This window comes from Lynx canadensis, chromosome D2 (genome assembly GCF_007474595.2).
Source record: "Lynx canadensis isolate LIC74 chromosome D2, mLynCan4.pri.v2, whole genome shotgun sequence".
Lineage (NCBI taxonomy): Eukaryota > Metazoa > Chordata > Mammalia > Carnivora > Felidae > Lynx > Lynx canadensis.
Window position 1 is genome coordinate 72,953,897 of NC_044313.2, and position 12,052 is coordinate 72,965,948.

The following is a 12,052-nucleotide window of genomic DNA, read 5'->3' on the forward strand; positions in this document are numbered from 1 at the left end:
ACGGAACGAGGCATCCCACGGTGCTCTGCCCACGCCCCACCTTATCCGAGCTCCGATATCCACGCACGGAGTGATGACAGGCTAACGGGACAGAGGCACCTCCTCGTCCCCTCTGCTCTACTGGAAGTAAAGTGAAGGGGAGGGGGTCTGCTTACCCTGCTCCAGGCATGTTTTCCACTTGACTAAGACTGGACTCAATAACAGAAGTCAAAGCGTCAAATTCTTCAACGTGCCATGTCTTACACATGCTCCAGATTTTCTTAAGGGCCACTAACGCGTACAGGCGGATACTAAAATTGTGACTGAAGCACCACTGCAGGACGATGATAAAGGCTTGCTTCAGAATTGGTTTCTGAAAAGAAAGGGCAAAGATTCTTCAAATGTAAACCTGGGCCCTTGACTGTAGAACCACAAAGCAGACAGAAGATGATCTGATTTTGCCGGTTCTGCGTTAGCGGGACTCCTCAGACACACCCAGAGTGCTGGGGTTCGGGTCTCCTCAAGGGAGAATTTCCTCACAGCTCCAGGTTCCACTTAACAACGCGGCTGCGGTACATCCTCCCTGCGCTCCAGCACCTGCGGTACCATGGACAGCACCTCCACGCCAACCCTTACTTTCCCACAATACATCCTCCCCACACTCCAGCACCTGAGGTACCGTGGACAGCACCTCCACGCCAACCCTTGCTTTCCCACAATGTGTGAACGACAGCCCCCATCACGTATGACCTTTCCCTGGGCTGGAAAAGTCAGAATGTTCTCTAAGAGCCCCACTTCTGGTGCACTCCAAAGTGCTTCTGGAGCAAGGCATCTCACACAACGTTCTTTTCCTCCTCGTCTTTGATGTGAATGACTGTTTCCCCAATGGTACCGTTGGACTCATGTGGCACTGAGTGGTGGCAGGAAAATTAAAAGGTGGGGTGAAATATAACAAAGCAGTTTAAACTTCCCTGTAGTCTTTTCCTGTGAATTCACAGACTGTTCTATCTCCACAACCTGCAGACTTCATGCAATGCCAGTCCCTGATTTCCAAAACCACACAGTTCCACAGATATCGAAAGGCCACAGAAGCGACGTAGATTAACGTGGAAACCAGATGGACTGAAACTTTTAATAAAATATCAGGAGCTACCTCGCTGCTTCTACCATGTGGGTCATCTGTAAATGTTTGCAAAGCTGGACCTAGCCAAGAGTCCTGAGGTTTCTACTGAAACAACTGTGCTCACAGAAGACTTTTACCAATATGCGGGCATGGTTAACAGCTCACTTCAATTTCCCAAAGCTCCTCAGAGAAGGACAAAATACAGATATATATGACCCTCTTATTTCATTCCTTTATTCAAAATATGGTCAAGAGCTATCAAAGGTCACTGTACTGCCAGCATCACATGGACACTGTTGGGATATGTGAAAGTACACACACACGAAACCGTAATACGTAAATAACCCTCTATGTGTGATGAGCAACCAACAAAGACCATGTTTACGTAGAGCAAAGTGCGGTAACTAGTCAGATGGGGTCCAGCAAAAAGGCATCATGTAGGTTCCCCAACATGGCGCTTGAACTCACGACCCTGAGATCAAGACCTGAGCTGAGATCAAGAGTTGGATGCTTAACCGACTGAGCCACCCAGGCGCCCCAAGGAAGAACGAGTTTTAAGAAGAGGAGCAAGGGAGCTGAGGGGCACACCACATGTGCAGCCGAGAAAACCAGGACATGCGGTGTAGAGAAAATATATTTACTTGGCCAGGAGGAAGATGAAGAGAAGTATCTGGGCACCAAAGGAAAGAGACAACTTCCAAATGATACATGATTGGTTATTTAGTTGTATTTTACAAGTTGAAAACCAAGGCATGTTATCCAAGACAACCGAAACACCATGAGGAGTGAATTTAAAAATTAAAAGAGGGGAAAGAGAATGTTGATTATTAATTACTAATATATTACAGTCCTTTACAATTTTACGAAGCATAGACTCGTGAGCACCTAACCATGAACACTACTGCTGGTGTTACGTAACCCCGGTCGGTGTTTGTAACATGCGCAGCTTCACATGTGGGTCTTACTATCCACGAGCTCCAGGTCAGACAACTCGTGTGAAGATGACGTGTACCAGAACAGCATCAGCACAAGGCCCGGCATCCCAGACACGACATGTCCAACACCGAACTCCTGACTTCTCCCACAACCTATGTGGGGTCCTACTGCCTCCACGCCGCCTCCCTTATTCCATGCCAATTGCTCTGACCTCCCAGGCAGGATGAGACCACTCACCTACAGCCCGCACCTGCTGTTTGTTCCCTTGTCCTGGAAAGTGTCCCAGACCCTCGTGTGGCTTGCTCACTCACTGCTTTTGGGTACATGTTCAGGATCACCTCCTTGGGCAGGTCTCCCCTGAACCCACCTCCTGAAATAGCCGTCCTGCCCCAGACACCCAATCTTCAGCCCCTTGTTCTGCTTTTTTCTTCAAAGCCTGTGTCACCACCTGACAGTATCATGTCTAGTTGTCGTCTCTCCCTGCACCAGAATGATGGTAGAGATGGTTTTATTCACTGCAGAATCCCCAGGGCCTGGAACAACCCACTAGGACACATAGAAGGCACAGGACAAACACTGGAGGGGGGAAGGGAGGAAGAATTGCTCCAAAGTACCCCTCTGATGGGGCCTGCGGCCAGCTGCCTGCACTATACACCCCTACTCCAAGGTCTGGCTTCTCCCGGCTCCCTCAGAGTTTTCTCCCCTCCCCTTTCATCCCTTCCCCTGCAGCTTCCAAGCCCTCCTTCCAGGCATGGTCTCCAGCCCCTCACTAACCTTTCTCTCTCACCTCCCTAAGTCATGAGAAAGTCTGCGCCTGTTCCAATCCTCAGTGTGACTTCTGGACCATCACTTCTCCAACGTCAAAGAAAAAGCCACGGCTTTTTCTACCCAGAGCCACGGCCCACACCTTGTCACAGAACCTGTAACTGTTCTCTTTTCTAAAATCTGAAAATCAGGTATTCCTACCGCTGACCCAAAGCACCTGTCTGCAGTCTCTCTCCTGGCCACCCCACCTCTTTGCCTCCTGTACTCATGGAATTTATCCGAGTCACAACCTCCTTGTCGCTGAACACTATGGATAAAGCCCTTATCTTTCCTGACCTTTCCAGGGCACCCCACTCTCTTGACCTTTCTCTCCTTGAGAAGACCTCTTCCTATGACCCTTAGAACACCCCATTCTTAAGGCTGCCCCCCTCGTCCTCTTCCTGTTTCTTCTCAATCTCTTCCTCTCCTGTCCCGTAAATGCTGGCACACCTCTGGGCTCTGCGCTCGGCTTCCTCATTTTCTCAGGCTACACACACACACAGTCTGCATTTGTTTCCATGGCTTCAGTCCATTCACGGTTCCCAAGCTTGTGAGTCACAGCTCCTTTTCTTCTTTTAACTGACACGTTCCTGAGATCACTGTAGATGCACGTGCAGTCATAAGAAATAACAGAGAGACCCCCCTGTGCCCCGCACGCTTTGCCCAGCTCCCCCTCCTGGTAACATGTGGCAAATCATAGTACGGTGTCACAACGAGGATGCCGTCACTGACATCACCCATGAATGTAACCAGGATCTCCTCCGCTTTACTGGAATTTGTGTGTGAGGTGTGTCTGTGTTCAGTCCTACACCATTTTATCACACGTGTGGGTTCACATCCGCCATCATGGTCACGATACTCAACGGTTCCGATGTGCAAGGATCCCTCCTGTTGTTCTTTTGTAACCACCCGCCTCCTTCCCACGCTCCTCTCCCCACACCCATTTTTTATACAACTGGCACAGGGTTTTGAAAACTATTTGAATTCGGGGGCGCCTGGGTGGTTCAGTGTCCCACTTCGGCTCAGCTCATGATCTCCTGGTTCGTGAGGTCGAGCCCCACATTGGGCTCTGTGCTGTCGCCGCAGAGCCCGCTTCAGATCCTCTGTCTCCCTCTCGGTGCCCCTCCCCAACTTGCGTTCTCTCAAAAACACACATTAAAAAGTATGTATTTGCATTTTAATCTGCCCGAGGTGAGCTTCTGGAGGCCAGTTTGGCAGAAATGGGTCTTCACCACGGAATCACTGAGGCACTGAAGAAACGGGCGCTCCGCTCTCTGCTGCACCACTAAGCTGGGGGTTACCTGGAGCCCTGGCTACAGGACGGTTTCAAAATAGAGGTTTTTGTGTTTCGGGCACTACAGCCCAGGGCTCACCAGACACAGGATGTGGTGAACCCCGACCCACAGCTCCTCGTATCTTCAGCAGGGTTCACCCCGGTTCACCTGCAGCCCCTCAACGCCCTCCAAGATACACTGGCAACAGCACCCATCTATCTGACACACCGTCCCTCCTGGTCTTGCAGCTGTGGTCCCAAAGCCAGTGACAGCTTCTGAGCTGTAGTTCCTATTCAGAGACCTACACACGGCTGCTGCCTGCCATGCCTATGGGACACCCTGCGGGTGACACACTCATAATCCCATCCACTCATCGCCACCCTCCCCCCATCCTGGTCTACTCTCCTACTACTGCCCTGTTCCAGTGAAAGTCACCACCACCCCTGCCAGCCCAGGTCACTTCCCTGCTTCCCTCCACCAAAGCCATCCTCCAAACTCTGGCGTTTCTCGCTAGCACGTACCCGTCACGTCTATCCACCCGCGACCTCCATGCCACATCCCAGCACCGCTCGAAGCATGAAGGTAGCTTCCCAGACGTTTCCGGTTTTAACCCCGTGACCGAACCAATCCTACACACCGCACTCACAACACCAAGTCTGCTCATGTCACGTTTCTGCTGGAAGTTCAGCAGCATCTCCCCAGTGCCCTCTGGATAAAGTCCAAATTCCTCCCATACGGAGTATTTACTGTACGTCTACACCACCGTTGAGTTACTTGACCGAGTTCACACACCACATAGGAGGTGGAGCCAAGATCCAATCGCAGGGCCCATTCACTCAAGCACTGGGCTCACCTCCTCCACCTGCCTGACAAGGGCCCTTCCGTGCTGGGCCCTGCCCCCCCTGCAGCCCCACCTCCGCCTCCAACCCAGCCAGTGTCTTCCGGATCCCAACTGCACCAGGCTTCCCTGCACTAGCCTGTTCCCCTCCCTGCCGTGCAGACCTCTGCGCTCAGCTACGAGACTTGGGAGGTCTCGCCCGCACCCCGCAGTCTCGTGCACGCCGCGCTGGTCTGCACAGATCTGCGTCTTGCCTCCCCAAACCTCCACGGTCTAGTGTTGTGCTTCGTTACAAGAAGCACTAAAACATATTCTGAATGAATGAATGAGAAAAACGGAAGCCTTGATCCCAAACTCGGACAGGTATCAGGAAGGACTAAGGACAACCGTGACAGGAGAGAAAGTACCTTCTGTGTTATTTAATCCTCACAAACATCCCACAAAGTAGATAGTACTGTGTCCACTTTACCTAATAGGAAACCCGAAGGGATCGAGTCCAAACGCCTGCCTTCCCTTCCCAGTTTCTTACGGCTCCTCTATAACCTTAATCCTCACTCCAGGCTTTGTTCAGATTCCCTTAGTCTTCACTGATGTGCCTGTCCTGATCCCGATTGCACCCCGGACACCACGGTACATCTAGTGGTCGTGTCCCCTTACCCTCCTCCCTCCTCTGGGCTGTGACAGCTTCTCAAACTCTGCTGGTTTTTGACGATCTTGTCAGTTCTGAGGAGCAGTGGGCAGGGATTTTGTGGAATGTTGCTCGGCTGGGCTTTGGGGGATGTTCTTAAAACCTCATGATGAGACCAGGGTCATGGTGTTTTGGGAGGAAAACCACAGAGGCCATTTTCATCCCATCCTATCAAGGGCACAGACTGTCGTACGACTGACCGCTGTCGTGGGTGCCCCCTCTGCAAGGTCACTTTCCCTTCCACGCTCTAGTCTTCGGAAGGGCATCACCAGGGCAGCCCGCGCTTAAGGCCTGGGCGGGTTATGCGCCCCCTCTTGCGGTCAGTGTCCATGTAAGTTATTTGGACTCTACACATCTGTCTTTCCCATTTGTTTATTTAGTCAGTCATTTATTTGTATCAGTATGAACTCATAGATATTTATTTTATGTTTTGGTTATAATCCAGTATGACTCTACTGTGTTGCAGGTCTCAGTGTTAGCAACTGGGAGCTCCTGTGCCCCTCTGCAGACCCACCCCGTGTCAGTGTGTGTGTGGAAAGCACTTCTTTTCTGGTACTACAAGATGCTCCAGATTTACCTTGTGTATTGTCTGCCCCAGTTCTAGAATCAGCTGTTTCTCCAAGAAGCCCTGGCTCCTGGTGTGAGAGAATGATACTAGAAACCAAGATCTGGGAGTGAGGTATAGATTACTCGTGAGTGCGGAACAAAAATCCAGTAGAATTCTCAACAGGGAAAAGAATGCTTTTATGAACACTGCTCAAGATACACTGGTATTGCCTGTGACCATTTGCCTTGGCCAAGACTCAGCTACACACCGTTCACGCTGGAACACCAGCAACGCCACCTCGTATTAGCTGACGAGGTTTGGACACACTGCACAAGACGACAGGACGACACAACGATGTGTGTACTGGAGAAAGGGGTTTTTGATTTCTCCCCCCTCTGCTTTTAATTTCCATAGAACATTTAGGGTTCTGACCTCTGTCCTGTTTGATGGTAGTTCGGAATCTTCTCGGACTACTTAGCACAGACCCACAAGGTTAAGTACACATATTTCCATACCGTGCGGAAAATGGGAAGTTTTGAGACTGTTCCCAAGAAGTCTTTAAACAAAAACACATCTGTCAATTAAAAATGGACTTTACAACAGACACTGTGAGGGGTGTGGAAACAGACTAACAAAAGTAAACTAGTCTGGTCTTTACTTAGATGTCTCAATTTAGATTTTTTTTTTTTTTTTAATAGAGAGAGAGCACAAGCAGGGGAGAGGGGCAGAGGGAGAGAGAGAATCCAAGCAGGCTCCACACCCAGCACAGAGCCCGACATGGAGCTTGGTCCCATGACCCTGGGATTGTGACCCAGGCCAAAATCAAAAGTTGAACGCTCAACCAACTGAGCCACCTGGGCGCCCCAAAATGGTGATTATTCTAGTCCGCTAATCAGCATTCCTTCTTTTGGATGCTTAAAAGTAAAAAATAAACCTAAAATATGTAAAATACACCAGGTGCAAACAGGGCTGGGTGGGAAAATAGCCTGTTATTCGTAACAGACCTAGCAGGAGATCTTCTAAGATGAATTCATTTTCAGAACTCGCCTGAACGATTCTTGAGCTATTCCAGCCACCCTGCCACAGGACAGTCCCTTGTCTGTCTTACCTCTCGTGGTAGATTGCAAGCACATCTCTTTCCTGCACATATTTAAAATAGAAAGATAACATGTGATGTTATTCGATGCTCGAGCTTGCCTGATCTCTCCAGAAGGTGTTAACACGAGTTTTTACGTAACTGTAACTCACACACTGCCATCTGGCTGACAGACACTGTAAGACACGAGCAATTTTAAGATCATCATGATCTGAGGAGTTAAAATGTGGTGGGGGAAAAGGATGTCAGTCTTCGAACTGATGAAACAGGTTAACAACTGAATTTGATTGCTACCACTGTGTAAAGACAAGAACACAAGAACACTCTGAGAAATTCTAGGAAACCCTTTTCCCCCCGTACTTTCTTCCACTTTTAACACCAAACAATACTTCTTCTTCTACATACTCAGTTTTCTCCTCGAGTTCACATCTCAGTGTGCTCTTTCCTGTGGGCTCAATAATGCAGAATCTTGCTCTAAATCTTACTGGCAGGTTTTCCTGAATTCTTACCGGCTTTGCCAAATTGATTAACCAGAATTAGCGACGATCTCTACCGGTCTGTGGGGTACAGTGCTACGGAGACGGCTCAAAGCCTGAGAAAGACGAAAGACTGGCCTCATGCTCCCAACGATGATGACCACAGCTCATCAGCCTTCATGCAAGCTCCTCTGCATGAGCACATACTCGATAACTATGTCAGTCAAGGAACAGTTAAAGACGCAATAAGAGAATTCCTACCTAAATAATCGTATGTAAATACCTGCATAAAATTGATGACCTATCACTAGAAATTGCCCATTATTTGTCTGCAGATTTAATACAGGCTCAGGCATCCCTCGGTGTGTATGTGTGCAGGTGGGTAACACCTGCCTGCGTATCTGTGTCGTACATGTGCACACTAATGGAGCAGTACAAGGGGAGAGAAGTAGCAAAAATCACAAGAAATACTTACGTTAAAAAAAAATAGTACGGGGTGCCTGGGTGGCTCAGTCAGTTAAGCGTCCGGTTTGGGCTCAGGTCATGATCTCACGGTTCGTGAGTTCGAGCCCTGCACTGGGCTCACTGCTGTCAGCACAGAGCCACCTTTGGATCCTCTGTCCCCCTCTCTCTACCCCTCCCCTGCTCGCTTGCTCTCTCTCAAAAATAAATAAACATTAAAAATATTTTTAAAAATTAGTCCAAATCTATACAATTCTATTTTGATCGACTGCTCAAACTCCTCTTACAGACACATTTAAACTCACCTTTTCTGGAACATTTTGCGTAATGATGTCCAAATGTGACAAAACTGATAAAAATGTACAAATGCTTGTTTTAAGATTTTCTTCACCCTGGAAAAAAGTCAGATAAATAAAATAGTCATTCAAGGCTAACCGTGGCGCTGTGGGGCCCAGAACAGAGGCGGGATGTGAGGTGGCCGGGCCTGGGTGGGGATCTAGGATGAAAGGAAATAGCTTCCTAGAGCCGAATGCCAACACCACTCAGCAGACACCACAAGGTTACAAATGAATTTAACTGTGAAGTAAGCGGTATGGCCAAGGACACACTCACCTCAGAAGAGACGTGGGCAGCACGGGGAGGGCAGGAAGGAAAAAGAACTTGTGAGAAGTAAACATCATGCACTAAGTCTGAGGTGATGGGGAGGCAGAGGTGGTGAGGCAGAGAGATGGGGGGAGGGGGGTGGATGGTAGCAACAGGCTCAAAAGTTAGACAGGACCTTGCAGATGACTTTAGAGCCAGGACAAAAAGCTACATAAGAGTGTTCAACTGGGGTTCAGAAACTTTCCCAATAACAGGGATTTGGAAGAACACAACATCCCAGTGATGATAAGCTGATGAACCCCAGACAGACTGGAAAGGAAAGAGACTACAGACCCTACAGTCCAGAAATTGCTCCAAAGGCAAACAAGACGATTAACCTCTTTATGCACCTGGCAGTTACTGGTCTTCCGTGTGCCAGGGATGATGCCAGAAATCAGGGGAAGCAAAATTAGATAAGGTTCCTGCCTTCAGGGACCTTCGTCTAGTGGGGAAGGAGGACAAAATCACCCAATAAAGTAAAATCCCCATTATAACAAGCACTATTTATGTGCTACAAAGACCTCTAATCAGGGGATCTCCAAACCACCCTTCCTTTAAGAAATGACACCAAGGACATGTAGGTGGAGATCTAAAGGAAGAGAAACAGTTCTGTAGATGAAGACGAGAAAGGGCAGTTCAGGTAGAGGGCACAGCTCATGCAAATAGCCTGAGAGCCAAAGGACATGTGACAGAAAAGGTCAGAGTGACACTCAGTCCCATCTGTAGCTGCCAGTGACCCCGGCTCCCCTGTGCCTATGCCCTAATGCAGGCCCCGCCCACCGTCTGAGGCTCGGTCGCACCATCTGCTTTGGCCTGTGCGTCATCAGCGAGCAGGATGCAAGCAGAAGCTGGGGAAGCACATGCACGCCACGACACGACCTCCTGGGTTGCTCGTTCCGGAAGCCCCGAGCCACCACAGAAAGAGGTCCAGCCACCCTTGCCGGTCAGAAGAGGCCCGTTGGAAGTTCTAGCCCCAGCAGGCACCACATGGAGCAGAAGTGCCCAGCCAGGCCCATGTGACCCAGAATCGTGAAAAATAAAACACTGCTGCCTACACTCATGTGTTCTGGACTGTTCTAGCAACAGAAAACGGGAGACTGTCAGTAGAAGTGTAAGAGCACCTGAGGGCCGCAGGCCATTCTGAAGACTCTTGGTCTTTATTCCAAGAGCAATGTTTGAAGCGAGTGGGTAACCTGACCAAATTTTCATTCTGAAAAGCCTGCTCTGGCCTCAGCATGGAGAACGGATTCAAAGGGAGGCAAGAATGGACGCAGGTGGCCCAGCGAAAGAAGGACTGCACTGGGTCACGGCGGCCTGGACCGAGACAGAATGCTAGAGACAGAAGGGAGGCAAAGGAGAAACCCTTGGGACGGAAGGGCCATAGGAGCTGGTCACGGATCAAGGTTTCTGTTCTGTGCAACTCTATGGAGCTGTTCACATAGTTGGAAGATCAAGTGTGGGGAAAATATGAGGCACATGGTGTCAGATATCCAAGTTCCAGATGATCTACAAACATTCGAGGAGAATGTCCGGAGCAGGGTGGGCTGACTTCTTCTGTAAAGGACCAAACAGTGGTCCTAAAAACGTGGTTTTGCGGGCCGCACAGACTCTGTTACAACCGCTGAACTCTGTCATTTGGCACAAATGTGGCCACAGACAGTATGTAAATAAATGGGCAAGGCTGTGTTCCAGTAAAACCATGAGGCCGAACTTGGCTGTAGTTTGCCAACCCCTGATTTAGCACTTAAGGGGAAGGTGTCTGGAATCAATACAAATTAGCCATTACATCAGATAAGTGAAACTGTACCTTAGATACACCTGAAACTAGAAAACAAGGAAAAATGAAGGGGGGTTAAAAAAAAAAAAAAAAAAAAAGGCCCAGCCTTGAGAAACACAGACATTTAATGGTTGCATGGGAAGGAAAAGGCTGGAAAGGGCACAGGAAAGAGGAAACAGAGGGACGAGAGGAACCTGGAGAGCGTGCCAATGAACCGAAACCAAGGACGTCATCAAGAGCGTGGATGGGGCCAAAAGAAGAAAGAGCAGGGTGACGACAGACTCCGGACAGTGTCCTCTGCAAAGCGACAGCGCTGGACTGCAGGGTCGGTGGGAGGAAGTGGGAAACCCAGCTGTGGAATACGGATGCCCCCTGCAGGAGGTCTGACTACAACACAGGAGTGAGACAGGGGGACCACAGGGGAGGGGCGGGTGGTGCAGTGCAGACATCCATAAACGATGGAGGAGACGTGAGAACATGGAAAGCAATGGAAACCATTTGGTTAAGAAGGAGAGGCTGAGTACAGAAGACAGACTGAAAACAGAAGGTTCCTGAGAAGGCAGGGGAAGAAGAGCCAGAGAAAAAGCAGGAGAATGATCTTCAAGAAAGATTCAGGTCCTTTATGATACACGGAGGGAAGAAGTCTCACATGGATACGGACACAGGCAAATGTGTACCGCTGTGGAGAAGGTAAAGGTATCCCTGTGTGAAGACTTCTGTTTTCGCTAAAAAATAAAAGTTGAGGTCCTCGGCTTCCAATAAAGGAAGAAAAGGGTGTAGTGGATATTTGCCTTCATTTGGGTATCTATCCTGAATCCCCTTCCGAGTTTAGGAAATTCTCCCACCTTATAGGTCTTGTGGGGAGCGAAAAATGCCTCATACATTCCTCTTCCCAGTCTCTTGGCAGCTAAAGAGAAGGTACCTGAGACTTGGATCCAGAAGCATCCACTCTGAACTCTGAATCGAGAACTCTTAACTTACAGGGGCAAAGCCCACGGAGGCAATAGGCGTACAACAGGTTAGATGGCACGTCATCTCTGGTGGGGTAAGCCAATGTCCGCCAATGGACCAGCTCCATGGCATGGCTATGGTGCAGCTGTGGGCCGTTCAACCTCCTTTATACTTATTTTCCAGCTTTCTGGGCATTCTGCACACCTCCTGACTCCCTGCTCCTCCTCTGCTTAAGTACCCCCCCTTCTTTTTTGAGAGCGAGCGAGCATGTGCGTGCACAAGACAGTGGGGGTGGGGCATGGAGAGAGGGAGAGAGAGAATCCCAAGTAGGCTCCAAGCCCAGCACAGATCCCAATGCAGGGCTCAATCTCATGAACCGTGAGATGATGACCTCAACCAAAATCAAGAGTCAGATGCTTAACCAACTGAACCACCCAGGTGCCCAAAGTCCCTTCCTGA

At 49.4% G+C, this 12,052-nt stretch overlaps 1 protein-coding gene across 1 annotated transcript in view; it reads right to left on the minus strand.

The window, feature by feature from the left end:
• The window catches only part of TARBP1 (TAR (HIV-1) RNA binding protein 1), a 90,334-nt gene that overhangs the window by 11,789 nt on the left and 66,493 nt on the right, over nucleotides 1-12,052 (minus strand). Inside the window, 2 exon segments of the mRNA XM_030334182.1 lie at nucleotides 156-352; nucleotides 8,529-8,615. Of these exon segments, the coding sequence (XP_030190042.1) occupies nucleotides 156-352; nucleotides 8,529-8,615 (284 nt within the window).